Consider the following 26,577-nt stretch of genomic DNA (forward strand, 5'->3'; position numbering starts at 1 on the left):
TTGATTTTAGCGCTATTTTATAAGGTAAAAACTGAGCATCAAACTGTTTCTGGAGAGGTTTTGAACTTGGCTAAGCCACAAACCTACTATGTAGATAACAGAGAACAGTATGTCACCTTTAAAACGGTGCTTTAAAAACATTAGAATGCACTCATGGTTTTAAAAAATCATACAACCAAGCACATGTGCGAGAATATTATCTATAATTCATTATCTTTTTTTATCTGGCAGTGAAGTGCGGTAACACACTGCTAAGATGGTGGTGGCCACTATGATATGTATATATGCTCTTCACAAATACTATGAGTGACATCACAGACACTACGTCCATAGTTTTCTACAATCTTTGCATATATTTCATGAATTTTAAACTCTTTTTAACACTACTTTGCCACAAATGAGTTTGCAGCATTTCTGTAGGTTTCAAAGAAAACATGTTTTTGACCTGACAAAGGATATAGTCTCCTTCCAGACTTGAAAAAAAGTTTTGAGCACTGTTATTTTTTAAAACATACAGATTTGTAATCACACGCTAATTCATCCAGCATTTAAACAGTGCCAGTGTTTCTGACTTACTATGTTGTCACGTGACAGACATTCACTGGCATCCTTCTGCTTGCTGTACTGTCCGTCTGCATCACACTCCACATGCACAAGCCCATGCCGGACTGAAGCACACACAAAAAGAGAGCCAGTGACATTACACAGTGTGCATATAAGAGAATAATAAATGGAGTAATATAGAGAAAATTGTAAATTTAAAGTGTAGCCACATTAATAGTAAATGGAGTGCTATACAGAAAATTGTAAATTTAAATTGTAAATTTAAAGTGTAGCCACATTAATAATGTGTCAACCCATTAATTTATTTGTATTTACTCATGAATATAGGTAAACTTCACAAGACATGTCCTGGCAGAAAGTTCACCAGAAAATGAATTGTTTTTTGCAGAAAGAAGCCTATTATTTGCCCTTTTGTTTGCTTGTTAGTGCGTTTTATGTCATCCCTGCATGTGAATGCAGTGCAAGTCCAGTACCACACTTTATGCTTTAAACCATTTTAAGACACACACACACACACACACACACACACACACACACACACACACACACACACACACACACACACACACACACACACACACACACACACACACATTTATATATTACATACACACACACACAATCTGATTGGCTGACAAGAGCAACTCCTACAGCCTCCTTACCCTTCTGTATTACTCCGCCAACATAGAGTGACAGCAGATTAATAAACTTACTTCAGTTTGACAACATATTGCAGCCGTTGGACAACAGAATGTACTTTTTTTAAGGCAAGAATGTAGTTGTTTAGATTGCAACTATGCAATGCCATCCACAAGATGTCAACAGAGACCACATAATAAGCCCTTTGAAGAGAACAAACGTAGTGTAATTTTAAACTACAGCTGATCATATCATTATAAAACTGGTTAGTGTCTTTCGAAATTGCTGTCTAAGTTCTTTTGTATGTTGTAGTGCTGTATTTAAACTATAGTAATTGTAGTGTGTTGAGTGTGAGAGGGGCTCACTGTAGTTCAGTAAACAAAACGAAAGAAAAAAAATGGCCGCATGTGTTTAGTGTTTTTCCTTATAGCAAACAATTTAATCTTAATCTGGTAGTGTTTGCTAATCTATTAATCTGGTGGTGTTTGCATTGCTTTAGCTTTTTTGGGCTTAAATATTGTAATATCTCAATTGCAACAGAGAAATACTGGGAAATATCTCCGTAAACGGATGGAATTTCATGATGTTCAGCCTTATAATCTTAAAATGTGAGCAACATCACCTTTTTTGTCATCACTTTAGATATTATGCTATATATATATATATATATATATATATATATATATATATATATATATAGTCAGAATTATTAGCCCCCTGAATTATTAGCCCCCCTGTCTATTTTTTCCTCCGATTTCTAATTTTTCAACACATTTCTAAACATTATTTTTTAATACAGTATCTCTAATAACTGATTTATTTTATCTTTTCCATGATGACAGTAAATAATAATTCACTAAATATTTTTCAAGACATTTCATACAGCTTAAAGTGACATTTAACGGCTTTATTTTGTTAATTAGGTTAAATAGGCAGGTTAGGGTAATTAGGCAAGTTATTGTATAATGATGGTTTGATATAATCAAAAATATATAGCTTCAAGGGGGTGATATTTTTTACCTTAAAATGGTGTTTAAAAATTAAAAACTGCTTTTATTCTAGCTGAAATAAAACAAATAAAACTTTCTACAGAAGAAAAAAATATTATCAGAAATACTGTGAAGACTTCCCTGCTTTGTTAAACATAATTTGGGACACATATATATAAAAAAAGAAAATTCAAAGGGGTGGCTAATATTTCTGACATCAACTGTATTTATAAAAATGTTTAATATGTCTACATAGTTACTTATGTTTATTTGAAATATATTAAATATTATAAATACTGCTTTGGTAACTGGCTGAAATAATAAAGTTATTTTCAAAATGATTTTTTTAAGTAAAAATGTTAACTACAGTAACCCCCTGTTCAATAACTATTGTACTTTGCTACTATAGGCAATCATTTAAACTGAAATAGTTTCAATCATATTTAATTTCAAACTTGTTCAGACGAAAACAGCTTTTATGTTTGATTTTTGCTCTTGTGACAAAATGTAAACTGTTACACTAAAAGTTAATGATTTCTAACAAACATTTTTCACATTATACAAACTGTGAATGCTAAATAGCTCCAACCCCAATTATCGTTTATATTTTTAAGAGTAACAATAGCGTTGATTATGAAGTAAAATTTAACGTAATAAATGTGAATACTTCCAGTGCCCTTACCCTCCTTGTGCCAGGGCAGATACCATGGACAGGCCACACTCACTGTAGTGTTGGGCAGGGCATCAGGCCAGCAGGCATACCGGTCAAACGTCCTGTTGCACACCACACCTGAAGAGCAGACATTAATGTTACCTTCTCTGAGTCTCTGCATGCTGTGACCTGCAATCTGAGGTCTGCTCAGTGTTTCCTAACAGCACTGTGACTCACACTGCTCCCTGTGGAAAGAGGCTCAGCAGCTCACCTGTCATCGGTGCTTCTCTGCTCATATTTCGAAAACATTCATCTCGGTACATCATCCATCTTTCCATCATAGTTTTGAGGGATACAGCAGAAGACACCTGTAAAGTCCAATCAGGCAAAGGTTAACAGTAGCTATGCTTCCACCCACATATTTTGATGCACATTTTGTAAAATCAAATAAAATACATTTTGAAAATGTGCATAAAAAACTAAAATGGATATAAAAAAGCACATCATGTTTATCAAAAAGATCATGGGATTTTGTTTAAACAGATCATGTGATAACAAAACTGGGCATGATGGAATTTGCCAAACCAGCAGAGTGACTACATAGCACAACATCTGAAATGTTGTTTTTGTTGAAATGTTGTTATTCTGTCCTAATAGCAACTGTAAAGTCTGCACCCTCTTCTGGAAAGCAGCAGCTCATTTGCATTTGAAGCAGCACACACACAAAAGCTGAGTATTTGTTCACCTAAATATATTAAACTGACAAGGTATATTATGTCAAAGGACCAATTACTTATTTTTCATCATATAATAAGCAGCATAATATGTCAAATTTAGGGTTCTATTTTAACAATCGCAAAAGCATTAAGGGCATGTCCGAATACACTTTTACTATTTTATGGATGGAAGAATACACTTTAACAGGGTTGTGCTTATTCTCTTAATGAGTTATGGGTGTGTTTTGAGCATAACCTGCATTAAACCAATCAGTATGTCATCTTACATTCCCTTTAACAGTAAGTTGCGTCGCACCATGGCGCATTTGCTATTCACATGACAGACTTTGTAAGTGGAAAAACTGAATGCTTTACACTAGCAAGCAAACAGCTAAACAGACCATCTGCAGCGCAAAGATAATGAGCCTCCTCCATTCGGTCTCTTTACTTTACTTTTACACTACTTTAGAGAAGTAAAGGGAACTGACATTTTAAGATGAAATCATTTGGTGGCAGGGCTTTTAGCTGCATAGCACCACAGTTATTCCCTGTTATAAAGTTATAAAGAATTCCCTGCTTTTAGATAATTATCAGGCGGACTCTATTTCCAATTTAAAAATCCCAGGTTAAAACCTTCCTGTTCAGGATTGCTTTTAATGATTTTTTGGTTTAATATTATGTTAATTATTCTTCTGTCTTGTATAATGTGCATGTGACATATTGTAAGGTGCCCTTGAGTGCACCTATAAATAAAATTTATTTTTATTATTATTATTGTTATTATTATTATTATTATTGTTGTTGTTGTTGTTGTTATTATTATTATTATTATTTGATGAGCACAAAGATTTATTTCCAAACTATTTCTAAATTCAGTTCTAATTTCGGGTGACGCAGTGGCGCAGTAGGTAGTGCTGTCGCCTCACAGCAAGAAGGTTGCTGGTTCAAGCCTCGAGTGGGTCAGTTGGCATTTCTGTGTGGAGTTTGCATGTTCTCCCTGCATTCGCGTGGGCTTCCTCCAGGTGCTCCGGTTTCCCCTACAGTCCAAAGACATGCAGTACAGGTAAATTGGGTAGGCTAAATTGTCTGTAGTGTGTGAATGAGTTTGTGTGTGGATGTTTCCCAGAGATGTTTTGCGGCTGGAAGGGCATGCGCTGCATAAAAAAACGTGCTGGATAAGTTGGTGATACATTTCGCTGTGGCGATCCCAGATTATTAAAAGGACTAAGCCGACAAGAAAATTAATGAATGAATGAGTTCTAATTTCCATCAAACAAATAAATGAACAATAATAATGAAGTTTGATCAAAAACTGGGTTATATCCAAACACACATCCTATTCTCATTCCCCATATGATGATGCATACTCTCCAATACCCGAAAAGTGGAATGACTTGCTTTTAACAAAACGAATATAAATATGCATATAAATAATAAATAAATAATACTGCTAATAATAATAACATTCTACAAATGCAAGTTGTCATGAATAAACTAAAAAAAAAGTCCCTTGAGATGAAGGCATAGAGGCAGTGGTTTTTATATTTATGTAAAAAATAATACTTTTTGTAACAGTTAAATCCTTTATTTTTTCATATGTAAATATATTTGTGTATTGTTGTACATCCTGTGTGTATTAAGCAATGAGTTTTGAACCAGCATTGGAGCACAGCTACTGCACTCTGCGCTGGACTTTAGACCCGCTTTAGTTGGTCAACGGCACCATCTATTTCAGTTCTTCAAAATAGCAATGCACCAACAATGCGCCTTAACACACCTACTTTTTAGACTGGAACACCAACAACTCCACAAAGTGGAACAAATGGATTTATATCCAAACACACATGCTATGCCTTATATGTTCCAAAACCTGAAAGGTGGTCAAATCTAAGCATGTTAAAAAAAATAAATAATAATTAGTATTATTATATATATATAATAAATATTACTAATATTAATAAGAACATTATACAAAAGCAAGTTGTCATGAATAAATTAAAAAATATTTATGTAGAATGTAATAATTTTTGAAATATTTTATTCTTTTAATTATTTTTTATCCTGCATGTTTTAAGCAATGTGTAAGCTATGCGCACAACTAATGCATTCTGCACGGCACTTTAGACCTGCTTTATACTGGACTATTGTGCAGTATATTTTAGTTCCTTAAATAGCAATAGACACGGTGAAGAAAACTCTGCAGACATGCACTCGTGTCTGTATGCAGAAATATCACTGTAACAGCCGGAAGAAGAGGAAAAGTCATGCCAGCAGGTCAAATGGGCCACAGTGAGAGAGGGAAATGAAGTTTACTTTCATTCTGTCAATCACAGTGAAATAGGGGCTTCTGCTGTAAGTCTTGGTGAAAGACTATCCAGCAAACACATACACAGTAAAATTGTGCATAGTTTCTGCGTTTTTAAGTAGTTGCAGCGTTGTACATACTCACGCTCGCCTCCCTTGCCATAGTAAGCTACGTCGACATAGCGCATATGAGATAAACAATGTCAGTACATAATAACTGGTTATGATTATTACTGAACCAATACCGAATTGTCCGCATCTGCATTGCTGTGTACCGAAGAAACAATTAATTTTGACGCCCTTAGTGGCTTACATGTCAGCCTCATCTCATAAGGGAGTGTAACTTTTTCATGTTTTGTCAGCTTAGTGGCTAACATGTCATCTTGATCTCTTGAGGAAACGTAACTATTTTACATTTTACAATTTGTAACTTTTTGATTTAGTGGCGGATTATATGAATTTGTATGATCTAATGCATACAGTTTAGTATGATTTACTAAAAGGGTGGGATGAAGTGCCATACCTCCTTTTTAAAATCATTCATTTTCATATGACTGAACTTAAATTCGTATGAAATAGCCACAAAAACTGATAAAACGGAGAATAGTTACGTTGCCTCTTGATATCAGTCTGACATTTTAGCCAATAAACTGACAAAACGGAAAATAGTAGTATCCTTGTGAGCAAAGGGTGACATGTTAGCCACTAAACTGACAAAATGTTAAGTAGTTATGTTTCCTTGTGAGATCAGGCTGGCATGTAAGCCACTAAACTGACAAAATGTAAAATCGTTACATTGCCTCGTGATATCAGGCTGACATGTTAACCATCAAACTGACAAAATGGAAAATAGTTAAGTTTCCTCTTGAGATCAGGCTGACATGTTAGCCACTAAATTGACAAAAGGTAAAATAGTTACGTAGCCTTGTGATCTCAGGCTGACATGTTGGCCACTAAACTGACAAAACGGAAAATAGTTATGTTTCCTCGTGAGCACAGGATGACATCTTAGCCACTAAACTGACAAAACGTAATATAGTTAAAAAAATAAATTCGTGAGTGCAGGCTCACATGTTAGCCAATAAACTTACAAAAACTAATACTAACTGAAAATACTAACTGTATTGAGTGTGTATGTGAAGTTTACTCTCAAAATACCCCCAAAATAACTATGTATCTTTAAAACTCCCCCTTTCAAGCTTTGATCTAAACTTTGCTGTTTTAGTGACTGTCACTTTAAATTCAAATGAGATTGTGCTCCCAGCCTTAATTAAAAAAGGGGGTGGAGCAAGTAATGCTTATGTGTCAGCATAGCAGCAGATTTACTAACAGTACTGATTTACTGAAATACAAAAAGTTGACAACAGTGTCAATTTCTACATCCTAAAACTCCACATTTATAAAGACTTAGTCATGTGAAAACAATAAAAATAGAATTAATTAATTTTTACTATTAAAGGCTGGCTATATTTTACCACAAAACTGTGTTTAACCCTCTGGGGTTGAAGACCATGTATATGCAGTTTGACCTGCTGAAATGAACTTAAATTACACTTTCAGTTTTGATCGTACAGATAAGATCAATACATCAATTAAATCTGTTATGTGTCTACTGCTTGTTGTGTACACTCAAAACAACAACAAACATGTGTGCTTTTGCAAAATAAGGAAAACAAACAGTGTAGGCAATCTCTCTTTTCTCTCTCCTTGAACTGCTTTTAGAAGCGTGTCAGTAAAATGCGCAGAAACTCCACGGAAACCAAACGCACACAGATGAGACATGCATCTCTAGAAAGCTTGAAGTGTCTACTTTTAAATGTAGCTATGCATGTTGAAAACAAACATTGTTTGATAAAGTAATGAAACCAATGCTTTATCTAGCGTACCCTTTATAAAAGTGATATTTGCATAAGAGGTCCCATTTACAATATTACCATAGAATAAAAGTCTCACATTCAAAACTAACTTTTGCCTTGAGAGCCTTGAAAGATGATGTACATGTAAAATGCGTACTTACATTAGAACTGAGCATACATGAAAATACTATTTTTCGTGGTTGGTTTCTTTAGTAAAAAAGGCTAGAGAGATTAAAACTATACCATGGTATAATAGTCATACTCGTGCGCTCAAAACAACAACCCGCGCCCTGGAACGTAAATGGAAAAAAACTAATTTAGAGGTCTTTAGAATTGCGTACAAAGACAGTATGTCCAGCTATAGGAGGGCTCTAAAATCTGCCAGGACCGAGCACCTGCGCAAACTGATAGAAAATAATCATAACAATCCTAGATTTTTATTTAACACCATCTCTAAATTAGCTAATAATCGGTCATCCTTGGAACAAACTACTCCACCGCAAATTAGTAGTGATGACTTTATGAATTTTTTCAGTAATAAAATAGAAGGCTTTACACAAAAAATAGGAGATGCCAAACTTTCTGCACAGGCTTATACTCCAAATCCTGTAAATATTTCATTAAATCATAATAATAACCTACACTGCTTCAACATCATAGAACATGAAGAGTTAGTAAAAATTATAAATAGCTCTAAACCAGCTACGTGTATGCTGGACTCAATTCCAACAAAATTACTGAAAGAGCTGCTACCTGCTATAGGAGAACCTCTTCTTAACATTATCAACTCTTCTTTATCTATAGGCCATGTTCCAAACTCTTACAAGCTAGCTGTTATTAAGCCTATTATTAAGAAACCGCAACTAGACACCAACAACTTAGCTAACTATAGGCCTATTTCAAATCTTCCATTTATGTCTAAAATACTAGAAAAAGTTGTTTCCACTCAATTATGCTCTTTTCTGCAGACGAACAATATTTTTGAAGTGTTTCAGTCAGGTTTCAGGGCTCACCACAGTACAGAAACCGCCTTAGTGAAAATAACCAATGATTTACTCTTAGCTGCTGACCGAGGGTGCGTCTCGCTATTAGTTTTACTCGATCTTAGTGCGGCATTTGATACCATTGACCACAATATCCTCATAAATCGCTTAAAGTCTACAGGTGTCCAGGGACAGGCTCTACAATGGTTTAAGTCATACTTAACTGACCGCTACCAGTTTGTGAATCTTAATGGACAGCCTTCACAAATCTGCCCAGTAAAGTATGGGGTGCCTCAAGGATCAGTTTTAGGCCCTTTACTGTTTACAATTTACATGCTACCTCTGGGAGACATTATTAGAAGACATGGGATCAGCTTTCACTGCTATGCAGATGATACTCAATTATATATTTCAACTAAACCTGACGAGACGTCTGAACTTTCTAAACTAACTGAGTGTATCAAAGACATCAAAGACTGGATGACCAACAATTTTCTTCTCTTAAACTCCGACAAAACAGAATTATTACTTATTGGGCCTAAATCTTGCACACAGCAGATCTCGCAACTCAATTTACAATTAGAAGGATACAAAGTTAGCTTTAGCTCTACTATAAAAGATTTGGGTGTCATATTTGACAGCAATCTAACTTTTAAAAACCATATATCCCATGTCACAAAAACTGCCTTCTTTCATCTGAGAAATATCGCTAAATTACGAAATATGCTATCCATCTCAGATGCAGAAAAGCTAGTCCATGCTTTTATGACTTCGAGACTGGATTACTGTAATGCTCTATTTGCTGGCTGCCCAGCATCCTCTATTAACAAACCTCAATTAGTTCAAAATGCAGCAGCCAGAGTTCTGACCAGGTCTAGAAAATATGATCATATAACCCCAATTTTATCCTCCCTACACTGGCTGCCTGTTAAGTTTCGTATTGAATTTAAAATATTACTTCTCACCTATAAAGCTCTAAATAATCTAGCTCCTGTTTATCTAACCAACCTTCTGTCTCGCTACAAACCAACTCGCTCTTTAAGATCTCAAAATTCAGGGCTTCTGGTAGTACCTAGAATAGCAAAATCAAGTAAAGGAGGTCGAGCCTTCTCTTTCATGGCTCCTACACTCTGGAATAGCCTTCCTGATAACGTCCGAGGCTCAGGCACACTCTCCCAGTTCAAAACTAGATTAAAGACCTATCTGTTTAGTAAAGCATACACTCAATGCATCACCTAGCGGGTTCCACACTGGCTTCTACATCTTGCTTATATACACTATGAACAGCAGCTACGCTAATTATTCTCTTTATTCTCTATTTTCACCTGGGGATACTCATCCTGAGGTCCTCAGATTATGCGGAGTCACTGATTGGATCCAAGACCAGCGACGTGATGATCCCAAGGATTCCATATCCGGGACCAGGCCATATCCTGAGCTGCTGCTGCGCTGATGGTCGTGGGGAGTGGAGAACATGAGTCTGATTCCAGCGACACTCCAGGGACAGACGAGTCTTCGCTGAGGCCATCTTCCAGCCTAAACCACGACGAATGAAGTTCTGCACAAGACTTTGGCCAGCGGAGAAATTAAAATGGTCGTGCCCAACTGAGTCTGGTTCTCTGAAGGTTTTTTTTCTTCACTCCCATCAGGTGAAGTTTTTTTTTCCCTCTCCGCTGTCGCCACTGCCTCGCATGGTTCAGGATTGGTAGAGCTACGCATCGATGAATTTGCTCTTCAGTGTTTGAACTCTCAGTAATGATTAAATCACACTGAACTGAGCTAAACTGAACTGAACTGAACTTAAACACTAAAACCTGAACCACACTGTTACAGTTACTGAACCACACTGTTCCAGTTACTATGACCATTTATGTGAAGCTGCTTTGACACAATCTACATTGTAAAAGCGCTATACAAATAAAGCTGAATTGAATTGAATTAAATTGAATATTGGCTGGAAATAGCTGTAATTTCAGCAAACCCAAGATTATAAAATTATGTAATTTCAGAAGCCCAACAGATTATCATTAGCGATAGTAAAAGTAGCAATAGCATTAGTATTAATAGTTGTTTGTTTGACTTCACTGCACTGGTAGACCCAATAACTTGAATTGTATAAATCACTAAGGACCATGGTTTTATGTAGATATAATCTGTTGGAGAAAAACAAACTCCTACTGTACATCTGCGATGACCTAAGGGCACTACTGTGGACTATTTAACTATTGAAACATGCCAAAGTGATATGTATCTCTCTTAAGCTCAGCGAACTGCATTTAATAATATATAATTTATACAAAAATCAATGCCAAATAGGATTTACTCAAGTGCCTGAAAATGCTCATTTATGTTCTTTTAAAATATATAAACTCTGTAAAACATATTCTGTTTGCAAGCATGCTAAACTGTGTTTCTTTTGCAATATGGCATTCAAGCTGCTGTTTGAGAAAAAGTAGTGAGTGACCAGATGTCCAGATACAATCTAAACAGCCATGATCATACCAGACATACTTTATGTCTTGATGAAGTTACAGGCCAACATTTGCCTCAACAATTTGTCTTTAATCTGACTGATGTAATGAGCATGTTACGCTCACATTGGCAATAATATGAGCTAAGAGTAACACTTTACAATAATATTGTATTAGCTAATGCTATTTACTAACATGAACAATGGATTATTTATTCATTACAACGTTTAATCAAATTAGCTAACGATAAGGTAATGGAAATAAAGCTGTTTGTTGTTAGTTTATATTAACTCTAACTAATGCACTAACTTATGTTAACAAGCATGAATTTATATTTTAATAATTTATTAAATCATTTTCTTTTCTGGGGTTACCACAGAGGAATGAACCGCCAACTAATCCAGCATATGTTTTTACGCAGCAGATACCCTTGCAGCTGCAACCTATCACTGGGAAACATCCATACACACATTCACAACGGACAAATTTAGCTTACCCAATTCACCTATACCACATGTCTTTGGACCCGAAGGAAACTCATGCAAACACGGGAACAACATGCAAACTCCAGACAGAAACGCCAACTGACCCGTCCAAGACTTGAAGGGTTGACCTTCTTACTGTGAGGTGATTTTTTTAACCCACTGTGATGCCATGTTTTAATAATGCATTAGTAAATGTCTTATAATTATTAAATGTTGAACAAGTATATTTTGGTAAATACAGTAACTAACGGGAGCTTATTTTAAAATGTGACCGAAATTAACTTTTTTATATAAAAAAGTAATTTTATATATATATATATATATATATATATATATATATATATATATATATATATATAAATATAAAAAAAACAGTTCTGTCTTGTTCTTGAATCTAATTGGCTGATAACTGTGCGATATTTTGCCAGTAACATCACACAAAGGCCTCTTTACCCTTCATCTTTGTGTTTTACTCCGCCCACATACAGGCAGCAACAAGCTCTGCAGTTTGACAAATATTCCTGCTGTTAGACAACATAATGTAGCCTACTTGTAAAGCTATTTTAGTCGAGAATGTAGTTGTTTAGATTGTAACTATGCAGTTTATTTATAAGGATAGTGCCTATTTTAAAATATTTAGCATTTCTAAGAGAGTGTTTCGGTGTCCATTAGTTAAAGACGGTTGACGTTGTCTATCCACAAGATGGCGCCAGAACCGCATAATAAGCCCTTGCTTAGAAGATTAAAACTGTTGTGTGTTTTCTTGAGTGCGAACAAGAAGCTGAAAAATGGAAGCATTGCGGTTTTTAAGGTGGACTGGACAGAGTCAATAAGAAGCTGTGAATAAGAAGCTGGGTTCAACCTCATCCCTCCTTATCGCAAACACAACAGCAGTCTGGTAGTGATTGCGCTACTTTTTTTGGGGGGGGGGTGTTAATTATTGTGATATTGTAACGGTCGCTTAATGTTTGATATGCATTGTATATAAAGGACTTCTTCTGTGGTTGTTTTACCTTTGAGACGCAAGCACGCATGTATGGGAGCTCACTTCAGTTCTGGCGCGCTCTGAGAAGAAAGTGTGATGGTCGCTCTACCGCTGTATCGTTGTTATATTTCAATGAAGTAACATTTTATTTAGCGACGGATGTTTGAGTGTCTGTTTCTTTTGCCTACTCATTGTCATTGACTGGCTGTCACAATCGGGTCTTGAACCCAGGTCTCTGGTGTGGAAACCAGTGTGTATACCACTAAGCCACACAGGAAGTCGTGTTGGACCCAAACGAAAACACTCCAAGAGGGAATCCAGAAAACAAGGATTTATTTAAAAAAAAAAAAAAAAAAGTCAACTTAGATTCTTCTCAAAAATGAGGTAGCAAAACAGACAACTTAGGTTCTTCTCAGAATGAGGTATACAAAATATTCTAACAGTATAATAAACATGTAAAGAAAACACCACAAGGGGAGAAAACAGACAGACAATAATGCAGTCAGCAACAAGGAAAATAATAGTGATGTGACGTTGTGCGCCGAGGCTTCGAAGCATGTATCAAAAAAACGATACATCTCGCAGTGAAGCAGTGTACCGGAGCTTGATTCGTTTTGCCATCATCAAGTGATCAGTGACGTCCGAAGCTTCATTTTCGCCTATACCCACGTGACTGCTTCGAATTTTGATTCAAAGGTTTAAACACCCTCTTAGTAAAGTGTATAGCGAGAGATTAGGCGTCGATTACATACATTTCTACTGTTTCAAGGCACTGCACCAGTCCCACACACCAGTAATTAAACTAAAATACAATAGTAATTTTTAGTAAAAAGGTTTTGAACCATACAAAAGTGTATTAGCGTATTTTTTACAACTATCTTTAAAGAAAACCACCGCATATCTTAGTGTTGTGTTTAACAGAGACTATCTGCCTCCCATGCAGGAATCGCTGGTTCAATCCTTGCTTGGAGCAAGACTATTTGTATTTTGATAAACTTTTGAATACCTTAGATTTTTACTACAGTCATCAGTTGTGTAATGTAATATATCTTGTGTAAAAACTACAGTAATTGAGTAATTTGTTTATATTGCTGTTGTTGTATTAGTACATGAATGAGTTGGTCAGTTGTGAACATTTGACATTATGGCAACACAGTGCTTTCCCACACTGTAACCAGAATAGGTCCTCATCGATCTCTGGTTTAGAAAGCTTCGAGTAACGAACCTTTTTCCGAAACAATTGAGTCGAGCGCTTCACTGGTTCAGAAAGCTTCATTTCACCATCACTAGAAAATAAAACACTCTTACTAGACGTAGCTCAGGAGATCAAGGGAACCGCAAGGCAAGTTCACCAGAGGTGACTCAAAAACCGAGTGAGGAACACAGACAAAGTGACAACTTAAATACACTGGCTGGAACAAGTCACAGGTGATCAAAATTAAGTAAACAAGAAAACACGAGGAAGAACAAAGACAGAGGGGAAACACGGGGACCTCTAGGGGAATGGAGACAAAGTGCAGGATGGTGACACTGGCATGTTTCATTTTTTCCATTCCTTAAAGTCTCTGGGTAAATGATGGGACACCTGGCACCCGTCACAATACCGACGGCAACAAAGAAATACCGTAGACTGTTATAGACTGCAGGGAGATATCTCTGTATACAGATAGCATTTCATGTCCAAACTCAGCCTTATAATCCTAAAATGTCAGCAAAATCAGCTGTTTTGTCATCACTTTAGACATTACGCTATAGAGAATCATTTAAATACTAGCTAAAGTGACGCTGGTGAATTAGCAACGGCTTTTGTTGCTTTGACGTCAGCAGCAGATGTGAATGAATTGCAGAAGAAAAGTAGTTCATTATACAAAAGGGTTTCAGACTCTCCGTGTTTGATTTTCTTATTTATATACATGATTGTGTCGTCGAACTGTTGTCTAAACGCAATATCATACTCGTAGGAGTGAGATATGGCCCCCACCAGTGCTGATATACAGCCATATCTCACTGCTGCTCAGGTGATATTGCTCATACATTTATCCATTTTAATGTGTAGGTAACTGTAATTCCCACTCCTTTCCAGCTAATGGTGATTGCCCTTATTAATTTAGAACGTGTTTGTGAACACTACAAAACCCAGAGGGGTGCAGCCGCATCCCCGGTGTAGAAGGAGCGCATGCAGCAGAATTTTTTCCCAGTGAAACGAGTGCATGCAGGATTGGAAAATCCCACATTCAGAGAATCCTGCAAACTTCTGATCACTTCCTAAGAAGGAATGTTTCCTGACTACAAAACACTGGCTGAAGTGGCGATAGTAATTTCGGTCTCCAGTGTGGCAGCAGAATGCGGCTTCAGCCTCCAGAACAAAATTAAAACTGTCACAAGAAGTCGACTTTCCGAGGCAAAGACAGAATTTAATGACAATTGCCTCTGCATCAGTCTCCCTTGATGTGTTTGATTACGCACAGGCAAGCACCTAGTTCAGGTCGATGTGGAGCAGGAGGAAGATATGAGTTAAGGCAAATCCTGTAGTCCTACAGAACATCGTCTGAATAGTTATTTGTTTAAGTTGTTCTTATTTTAGCCTGAATTATATTTTTGTAATATATTTTGTTGTTTATATCTGCCTGTGTTCAGGCACAAATGGTCATGTTTTAATTCCCTCCGCTGTCAGTTTAAAAAAAACAAATGAATGTACACACACACACACACACACATACATAGGTATGTAGCAAACAAAGTTAACGTGTGTAATCGCGCAAATAAAGAGAGCAATTTTTATGGTCATCTGGTCAGCTTTAGAGAGAGTAATGAAGTAAACAGAGATGATGTCTGACCTGGATGCAGGAGTTGAAACTGAGTAGAGTCAGAAGGAGAACTACTTGTGACATCCCTTAGTCCTGCTGCTGATGGCACTGACGGGAGCCGACGACCAATGGGATATGCGCACCTCATAGGATGACTTCAGCTGACTCCACACAACCTAAAAACACACACAGAACCAAGACTGAGTCACACAGCAATTCCTGACCCTATGAATCAAATGATCACTGCAGAGTGAGGCTTAAAACTTAAATAATCTATCTCTTAAAAAGAGTGAGTCTTGTTTATGTTTATGAATGAAATCTGTTAGTTAGTATATATATATATATATATATATACATATATATATATATATATATATATATATATATATATATATATATATATATATATATATATATATATATACTTACTAACAGATTTCATTCATAAACATAAACATGTATATATATATATATATATAGGCCCTTTTTGAAAATACCGGTAAATTCGATCTGGCTATCTTCCGGAAAGAGAAGATGTAACATTACCGGTAATTTGCCGGAATGCTGCGCTGTGTGAATGCAGAAGGAAGATTGCCGGAAAGAGCGCGTTCACGTCTAGAACGTGCTGACGTGAGACACCTGCTTTAGCCAATCAGAACAGTCAGACGCATTTACGTGCGCGCGGTTTATGAGAATAAAAGCCTTTGAATATTTTTCCAGACACCTTTAGCTGCTAGATGTTAGTAAGATAATGTTTCTATGTTCCTTCTTAATGCTTACTGTGTAAATAATTATCGATAAAATGTTTATGATAATCCGTTGTTTGTTTACCTTCAAGCTTTGCGTGTGCCAGTGAGCGCCCATAGCGCCAGCACACACACATATCATGAACATTTCGACATGCGAAAGTGTTCCTCTGTATGTTTTCATTGGAGTTGTACTCAATACTGATCCATCCAAAGAGTTTGTAATGTGGTCAAATGTTTACAAACACAAGCGCAGCCGTTTAGAGGTAATTTCTGGTTAATGATGTCAGAATTTACCGGCATTTTGCGATGGGTGTGTGAATGCTCTTTTCCGGAAAAATTACGTAACGTCCTCGCCTGTGTAAACAGCGCTTTTTTGAATGTACCGGTAAAGTCGTTCCGGAAATTTTCTGGATTTTTCTGGTATTTATGAAAAAATAACATGATTTCATTCAAGTGAAACATGAGTACACATTGCTTTGCATCTTATTAAAACAACCAAGCCTTAAAATTACATTCTGGACCACTCCTTTAAAATAAAATAAAAAATTATCAATTATGTTTCCATAACCCGCTATTCACATGAACTCTTTATTATTCAATTCCAAAACCACCTCAAGCAAGCATATTGTTTTTTGTGTGTAAAATAAGGGCTCTTTAAATTTAAAATTCAGAGTTTTCTTCACTTGTGTCACATGCAATACTTTGAAATGTGCATTATTAACACAGAGAGATGAAATCCCAGTTATTGGCTCCCTAAATTCACTTCACTATTTGCTGAAAGTGTACAATCAGAAGAGCATTTAGAAACAAATAATTTTGCAGTGAAATGAAGACTGATGTTATGTATAAAAACAACAGGCTGAGATCTACACTGCTGAAGCCTGTGGGCTCAGGAAGGTCACAGACGGTTGACCAAGTCGCTGTCTTTGCTGCGAGCTCCTGCTTGCGTGATAAAGCAGATAGTAGTGGACAGCAAACACTAACGCTTGCGCTACATCCAGCTCAATTACTCGCATGGTTCACAAAGAAATTATTTGAGGTAAAAATAAGAAGACGATGGTAACTGATATGATTGCAGTACAGATAGAGAGATATGCTTTTAAAACTGCTCACATAGACTGCATTTTGAAGTTATCATTTACATACGTCTTTTTTTTTTTTTTAACCTTTTATGACTTTCGGATTATCAGAATTAGAAATGGTGTTGGACCCAATCAATGAACCATTGATTTTTTTTTTATGTAAATGTTTTGCAGCATATGAAATGTCCCAAACGCTTTTGTTATTTGTCTAAAATGGGCAAAAAATTTAGTTTTTTCTCACATAGGTTTTTCAATCTTTGATAGTAAAAACGTGTTAAAAAAGATCATATCAAACATCAAATGTCAGAAAAAAGTGTTTTATTTAAATTTGGACCACAAGTCCACATATATGGACATAATTTTTCCCTAAAAGTACATCATATTAAAATATAATACTTAGGTTTTATTCTAACTAGGTTCCAAAAAGCCCAAATAGCAAAGAGAAATAAAAAATGCATGTAAAAAAACACCTTGGGCCTTTAGATGTTAAATGATCTATGCTAAGCTTAGCTAAAATTTGTCCTGCCAGACCCAGAGAGCATCTAAGGCCCCATTTACACTAGTACGTTTTAGTTTTAAAACAGCATTTTGAAGGAAAAGGATCCGCGTCCACACTAGCATTTCACCCAGCATTTCTGAACAACTCTCTGTCTACACCAAACCACTGAAGACGCACATTACGTGACCACACACACACGCTCCAGCATGCGCTGCAGCATATCCTGCCAGATGAGAGCTGTGCTCGTCGGAATGTTCATCATGGATCCAAGCTCACTATATTTGTTAAATGTGATATTTAATTCATCTTGTTGTCTTTATCTAATGACATATTCCATGACTTTGGTCTTTTGAATCTATTACTTCTTCTCAGGTAACATGTTTGGCTGAGCGCATAGAACATTCAAAGCGGTAACATTCTGTATATGGACTGATTGTTTGCCTTTATTTCCTATAATGTATAAACCTATTGTACATTGTACTTTTATAATGGCCATTATGGATTATTAAAACTGATATTCAGCAGAGGAAAGGGTATGATTTGTATTTTCAAAGAAAATTAAAGGAGGCCGTTTTGTTATAAATATGCATACAGTGAAGATGACGCTCATATATGCAACAGTGTCTTTTTCATATCAATCTTGGGAAGTCTGAAATTACAAGGAAAGGATGCAGAACTGAACTGTGTGTAGGCTACTTAATATTGAGGAAAAGCCCCAATCAGAGAGGCAAAGGTCTGCAGCCCCGCCTCCGTTTTCAGATCTCTCCATTTGCACCCATCTGCACTGAGACAGAGCAGCAGTGTTTTAGAATGAAAATGGCCTCTCCAGCGTTTCCAAAACGGCGCTCGAAAACTCCGGTGTAGTGTGGAAGGATGGCGTAACTGTAGCAAAACTTATGCATTTTAAAAACGAAAATGCATTAGTGTAAATGGGGTCTAAATCTGGGGTCTCAAACTCCCAGCCCACAGGCCATTTATGACAATCCTCCTCCTCCCACCGGCCCGCAACTGACGTCAAAGCATATGTTTTTGAATCACTATTATTGTTGTGCATATAGCCACTTGTGGTTTTGACCCCCCACCTACTGGATGTTAAAAGTACTGCACTATATTATACCAACGTAATCTCATGGCAATTCATAACTTTTTGATTTAGTGGCTAATTCGTATGAATTCATATGATCTAATTCGTACAATTTAGTGCGATTTGCTCATTACCCAATGACAGTTGGGGTTAGGGGCCATGCACCCTTTTTAAATTGTACATTTTTGTACGACTGAACTTGAACAAATTCGTTCGAATTAGCCACTAAACTGAAAAAACGTAAAATACTTATGTTTCCTCCTGAAATAAAGCTAATTATACTGTATTTCAGTTTTACATTTGTTTTTTCTCAATGTGCGGTCGAGAGTAATGCACAAGCATATTATTTCTCTGGCTGATCTAAACATTGAAACAAATGTGCATAAGTGCTCTATTTTTACTAAAACTCTATTTTTGTAAATAATCAAAATCATTTGATTATTATTCGTTTTATAATAACATCTGTTTGAACAAACACTTTTTCATGGCTTACACATTATGCTGGTGGTGTAAAATTCTACTAATATTCGATTCAGATGGTTTCATTTAATAGATTTTCCTCATATGGATATTGCGATTTCTATGTACATTTTACTGCTGGTTGAATTGAACATGTTAAAATAAATGTTAATATTTATGTGTAATTTCCCCCTCTTTGTTGTAGTTGTAGAAAGATACTGAGAAGAACAATTAAAGTCAGGAAAGTTACAGAAACTGTTTATGCTATTCTTACGCTATCTGTTAAACTTTTGGTAAAGCAACAGTTGGTTAGGACAGAATAATAATTATTATTATTATCATTATTATAACTACTTAAATGTCAAAATGCTAATTTAAACAGTCATGTATATATTTCAGAAGTTGTGTGATGCAAAAAAACGTGCTGATTTGTGGCAGTTAACGGTTGAATTATAAACATCATATCTGTTGTCCTAAGATGGTACCCTTGATCTAAATTAATTAATAAAGGCAAAGCTCAAGAGTTTAACTCCAAGGGACTCAAAGGAAACTTAAATGAAAAGTAAAGTTTACTGTTTCTTTAAATAAGAATCTCACCCTTATCCTACAAACACACAACGTCATAAGAGGTTAATATTAGGTTAGATTTAGTTTGCTAGTTTTTAAGAACAATGGTATTTTGATGTGGATATTTTTATGATTTTAGATAATGTTTTAGATCATTTTTAGATAATGATTTTGGTCACTTTCCAACACAAAGCCAACATCTTAAATACTGACATTTATTCGTTAAGTATGACAAGATCCAATGTCTGATAAAGGTCTCAAAATCCAAACGTCATAGTGGTAAGATCCACACATAGTTAAGCTTTAACATCATTAGACGTTGATATTTTGTTTCTTTTAGATGTGTTGGAAAGTAACCAAAAACTGTCCGATTGACGTCGGCCTGATGTTGAGTTCTGACATCAACTTGATTTTCATTTCCAATCAAAATGCAAAGTCCCACGATGTTGGGGTACAATGTCAATATGACGTCATGTTGACGTCCTGTGCCTGCTGGAATACTATTCTACTAATACTACTTCTTGTAATGACACAACTGACCAAAACACAAATCACCTAAAATAGACAAAGTCTCTCATAATTTCCTCACACTCAATCGGTTCCATGCATTAAGTTTTATGAATTTCTTTCTTCTGTTAAACACAAAGCAAAATATTCTGAAGAATGTTGGTAATCAGAAGTCACTGACATCAATAGTATGAACAACAGCCACCTACAAACGACTATATGGAAGTGAATGGCTTTTTTTCCCAACATTGTTCAATACAGTATTTGTGTGTGTGTGTGTGTTCAACAGAAGATACTCAAACAAGTTTGGAACAAGTGAAGGATGAGTAAATGATGACAGTATTTTCCTTTAGAGTGAACTGTCCTTTTAATACCACATGTATATAAAGCCAAACTGCCAAAAACAACAATGTCTGCGTCCGAAATCACCTACAATTTAGTAGGTACATATTATAAATTGATATGTACTACTCGGCCACTACAAAAGTATGTTCTATATAGTATGAATATCAGTATTATAAATGGAACTCATGACTTACCCACGTCAGTTGTGTCCAAGGTCATTCAAGTACTTCTCACTCACTGTTTTTCAAATTCTATGAATTTGTACATACTACTTGGCTTGCATACTGTTGTTAGCATATTGTATTGTATGGAAGTATGCAATTTTGAAAGCAACAAATCTATTTTACAAAATGATCTTGCTTAATATAAGTTCTGTGTATTTTTGTTTATTATTAGGGTATCATACTGGCAGCTTTATAACTTCCTAACAGCTAGCTTCTCAAACACATTCCAGAATTACCAGTGGTTTACGCAACAAATTACATGGAATTATTGCAAACTTCCTGACAAATTATAACATTATTATTATAACAACAACAACAACATCAACAACAACAACAACAAAAACCTCTGTAAATTTCTAGGGAGGTTCGTTTGAGGACATTTTAGTTGTCCTCCCCACCACTACAAAAAAAAAAAAAAAAAATGCTATACAAAAGGAACATCATTAAACATTAGAAAATGCCCTGTGTTTGCTACTATAGGTGCATTACATTTCTTTTCCAATGAGGTGCTGTCTCTATACTGTGATCGCCTAGGATTCCACATCATTTGCCATCCAAGCATGTAGAAAGACTGACTCACCTGATTATTGATCCATATTTCATCCCCGTAGTTGGAGAACAGAACGAAATCTGAAACGTTTCTGCAAAAAACACCTTTACCATGGAAACATTTTTGGCTAAAACGTTTCAAATTCCATTCTGTTCCAGTCTGTGGGCAGGTTGAGGCAGGTGTGTCCCTTTAAATGCATTCCTTTAATTGCACTTATTGTGATGAAACACAACTAACAAAGAGTAATGCCAGCAGATAGCTTTGAAAGTATTAATTCCGACATGATATTTAAAACTAAAAAATATTTTCAAAACAAGTGTTTTTCCATTCACTTTGTTAGAAGTGTCTGTTGCCACAAGACCCACTCCATAAGTATAAGGATCAATTTTATCATATTTGCTTCCGATATTTAATTATTTCACTCATGAAAACTTGTAAATGGGTATCAGGGATGCCAGGTCTGGGATTTTCCAACAGAATTGGGCTACTTTTAACAACTTTTGTCGGCTGATTTTATATAACATTAAAACATATTGCATTAATTATATTTATATAGTTGTGTTGAAATATTTGGTAACATTTTAATATAACTATCCATTATAACTAGTTAATGATAGTTAATGATAAATAGATAATAATAAAAAAAAAAACTGTTAGTTAATGGGTTATAAATTACTTGTTAAATATTTAATAGTTTGTTAATTATTTATAACTGTGCCTTATAGATAGCCAATATATACCTTACAAGCTGTTAGTTAACGAGTTTTAAATGACTTGTTACTGTATTTTAATGATTTATAACTATACCTAGTGAATAAGGAATAGATCATGAACAAGCTGTTAGTAAATTAAGTACAACTCATTAACAGTTTAATAATGATCTATTAACTAGTAATAACGGATAGTTATAAACAATTAACAAACTATTAACTTTTATTTAACAAGTGATTAACACAAGAGACGCAATGAGACACATGAGAGCTGTGCATTCAAACTTAGTATAAGATATATATTAATATATAAATATATATATATATATATATATATATATATATATATATATATATATATATATATATATATATATATATATATATATATATATATATGCATGTATGGAGAGCAGAAGCAGCACACAGGTGTTTGCCTTTATATCTATCTATCTATCTATCTATCTATCTATCTATCTATCTATCTATCTATCTATCTATCTATCTATCTATCTATCTATCTATCTATCTATCTATCTATCTATCTATCTATCTATCTATCTATCTATCTATCTATCTATCTATCTATCTGTCTATCTATACACTTTTTTTAAAAAAACATTTCATCTGCACCAAGGCCCCTGGCAACTCCCTTCTATGCTGTTTTCCTAACCTGCAAGTCTTTATATAACAAATGATATAGATCCTAAAAAACTGAAGACTTTTCAAGCTCTATGTGGAGTGTCATTCATGTATTTTAAGGTGCACTTCGTCAGAAGACAATCTCCTGTGATATCATGTAGGTTTGTTTTTGATTGTCAGGATGATGTAGGCCTATAGTAATAATAATAATATTTATTCAATAAAGTTATAATCATATTTATACATGATCAAACTAGTGTGCAACTTAAGCAAAACTAATACTAAAATTGTGTTTTGTAGTCTAGGCTGAAATATTTTATTTTATTTATTTATTTAATTTTTTTTTTTGCCGTTTTTAATCGTTTAAGTTCATTTGATTGACTATATAAAAATCTGTGGAAAAAAAATCTTTGGTAACATTGCTATTTTTTACTGTTATTCAATGTGTTTTTGGTCATTATCAATGCACTGTTACTTTAATTGAGCATGAGCAGCGGGGAAAAAATAGACCCTATAAAAATAAACTATCACGGCACTGCTGCTTCATATGAAAGCTTCATATGAAAGCTCATATGTAATTCGTTAACATGGATGCCGAAAAAAACACGTGCTGCACACGTTCTGCTCGCACTTGTGGTGTGAAACAGGCTTTATAGTTACAGAAATACAGCTATTAGTTATTTTCCAATGATGATACTGTATATAACGTGTACATATAGGTGGCATTATTTTGAAATTATTGAGCTAGTTTTGAGCTATGTTTGATTGTCCATTCGGCTAGTTCTGTTGTGAAAACCAGGCAACCTGGATGGGTATGACAATGTAACATACAGTATTTGGTCTTGATTGACTAGATCTGACACATGCTACAGAGCAAGTATGGTATTGCTTCTAAGCATACATACAGACATGATGCTTTGAACAAGAAAGATACATGGACCTGCATAAAGGCATTCAGGCATTATAAATTCTTGAGCAGATCTAGAGAGGTGGTGCTAGGGAGGTGGAGGTTTTCTGAGGGTTTTGCAGGACTAGCCTACAGTGAACACTGGACCATGTTGTGCAAGCTAATTTACCCTTAAAGCAGCTGGGCCATCAAGAGCAAATTTGCAAGAGCAAAGAACAAGTTTTTTCCCCAATCAAAAACATTTTATACATTTATTACAAGGCTCTTTGGAATGCTTGATGTGAGAGGCCAGTCATGACATTACAGAGATAACAGCTGCTGTAACTATTAACAAAGGCTCATCTGAGTACTTTAAATAATCTTGATGGTCAGAATATGTTCACTTCAATTTAAATGCTGTTTTTGAATGTTTGGCTCTTGTGACTAAATAATATCCATGCTAGTGTATGCTCCATTGAGCCATTTTCATTTCTGTCAGCATTGCATTTAATTAAATAATTAAACTATTTTGGCTCAGAACAATGTTTTTGGCTAGGTTTTACAATTTGTGGCAAACAGCAATGTAATCCCCCTTGTGTTGGGCTGCTAGTCAATCTGTCGGGCTTTGATCAGTGATAAAAAAAAATAAAAATAAAATAAAATAATGTATTTTATCCCATCTACTGTATAATACAGCATTCAAACCCTCCTGGGAAGTTCATACTTTAAAGCTGACTAGTTGTAATGATAATATTAGGTATGTTCAAGACACCTTTATTGGCACAAGACAGCAGTGTACCTTTTTAATCATAAATTACAAGAAAATAGAAGGATTTGTTAAATCTGCTTGTAGAAAATCAAGAGTAAGTAATTTGTATCATTTATATTTTCAGTTTTTAGTATTTTCCAAAAAACTTTATGAACCTATTTAAGCTGTATTTTGCACCTTAAAGATGACTTTCATATGGGGAATGAAATTACATTGTGTTCAAGTCAGGTGATGGTCGAGCCATTCTACAGCTTGATTTTCTTCTTTTGAAACATTTGAAAGTGTCCTTGTCTGTGTTTTGGATTTGTCTTGCTAAAATGTTCACTCTAGTTTCATCTTCATCATCCTGTTAATTTAGATGCTGAACTGAAGCAGCTAATGTTAATTTACAATGAGGAAGGGCAGAGGGTTGCTAAAGAACTACTGAGAAATTTTAGCTGCTGTCAGAGCTTTCACTGCCTTTCTACACCTTCCTTTCTTCGTGTGTTTAATACTTTTGTCCCGTGTCATTTAATTTTATTATATACAACATATTTTGTAAACTAGTTAGATTTGTTTTCTTTTCATGTGTATTTCTTTGGTTGTTATCAACATCTGGTGAAAATGTATATAAATACTTATTTCCCCCCTACTGTTTACTATACATATAGTAAATAAATATATATTTAACTTTTGCATCCATCAAGCACATCATGTATTTCACTGACACAAAACTTTGGGCTTAAGGTTTTAGGTTTTAGAGTTTTCCACTCTTTGTGATGACATTCTTTTGTTTATGTGCATTCAAGCCATAGATACAATTTATCTGACATGACTTGTACGCACCACAACATTGTTTCATGTTTTCAGGCTAAATGAGCACATACCGGTGATCTAATGAGGTTTTTGACTTTATTATACTTTGTGCATTCCGTGTGACCACACAGCTTCAGGTTCACTATCATTGTTGATCTTCACGGTAAGTAGAAAATGTTCTGTTTATAAATAACAGCAGTTTAGACAGTTCATGTGGTACAGCCAAATTAGAGTGACACATGCCTAAAGCGGATCACCCGCACACCCCATCCACTGCTGGACGCTCAGGAAGGTCAAATCAACAAAATGAGCTTCCACAACATGACACAGGGCAGAAACAATTAGAGACGCTTCTGATACTGCACTTCTAATCTGAACGCTTCCGCTTTAATGATAACGACAAAAGAGCAAAAGACTGGATCAGTCTGGAATTAGTTTCTGGTTTTGCATCTTGAGTGAACTGCAGTGCAGAAAAAGTATTCTATAAATCAAAAATTCAGCCTTGTTTTCCATAAAAAAATCCAGACATCATTAAAACAAGATGAAGTCACTTGTGAAATTGACAATGACAATATATATTAGTTTAATAATTTGCATATATATATATAAAGTGCCTCCGGAAAGTATTCATGGCACTTCACTTTTTTATGTTACAGCCTTATTCCAAAATGGATTAAATTAATTTATTTCCTCAAAATTTTACACACAATACCCCATAATGACAATGTGAAAAAAAGATTTTTGCAAATTTATCAAAAATAAAAAACCTGAAAAATCACATGTACATGAGCCTTTGCTGTGGAGCTCTAAATTGAGCTCAGGTACATTCTGTTTCCACTGATCATTCTTAAGATGCTTCAGCAGCTTAATTGGACTTCACCTGTGGTAAATTCAGTTGATTGGACATGATTTGAAAAGGCATACACCTGTCTATATAAGGTCCCAGGGTTGACGGCGCAAATCAAAGCACAAACCAAGCATGAAGACAAAGGAATTGTTTGTAGACCTCCGAGACAGGATTGCCTCAAGGCACAAGGCTGGGGAAGTGGAAGATGGTTGGAACCACCAGCACTCTTCCTAGAGCTGGCGGACCATCTAAGCTGAGTGATCAGGGAAGAAGGGCCTTAGTTAGGGAGATGATCAATAACCCGATGGTCACTCTGTCTGAGCTCCAGCATTCTTCTGTGGAGAGAGGAGGACCTTACAGAAGGAAAACCAACTGTGCAACAATCCATCAATAAGACCTGTATGGTAGAGT

The 26,577-nt window shown here is 35.4% G+C and overlaps 1 protein-coding gene across 15 annotated transcripts in view; it reads right to left on the reverse strand.

The window, feature by feature from the left end:
- Window positions 1-26,577, reverse strand: part of gcgra (glucagon receptor a) — a 167,845-nt gene that overhangs the window by 35,945 nt on the left and 105,323 nt on the right. For 13 of the 15 annotated variants that reach the window (XM_017354821.4, XM_009299727.5, XM_073944994.1 and 10 more), the window contains 4 exons: window positions 15,482-15,627; window positions 3,116-3,212; window positions 2,875-2,982; window positions 577-668 (listed from right to left, as the gene is read on the reverse strand). In XM_017354821.4, the coding sequence (XP_017210310.1) occupies window positions 577-668; window positions 2,875-2,982; window positions 3,116-3,212; window positions 15,482-15,535 (351 nt within the window). In that variant the 5' untranslated portion in view covers window positions 15,536-15,627. Of the gene's footprint in view, window positions 1-576; window positions 669-2,874; window positions 2,983-3,115; window positions 3,213-15,481; window positions 15,628-21,547; window positions 21,600-26,577 lie in introns of those variants that run through there. The other 2 variants (XM_073944997.1, XM_686342.9) reach the window with 1 other exon arrangement.

The sequence above is a fragment of the Danio rerio genome, chromosome 3 (assembly GCF_049306965.1).
Source record: "Danio rerio strain Tuebingen ecotype United States chromosome 3, GRCz12tu, whole genome shotgun sequence".
Taxonomy (NCBI): Eukaryota; Metazoa; Chordata; class Actinopteri; order Cypriniformes; family Danionidae; genus Danio; species Danio rerio.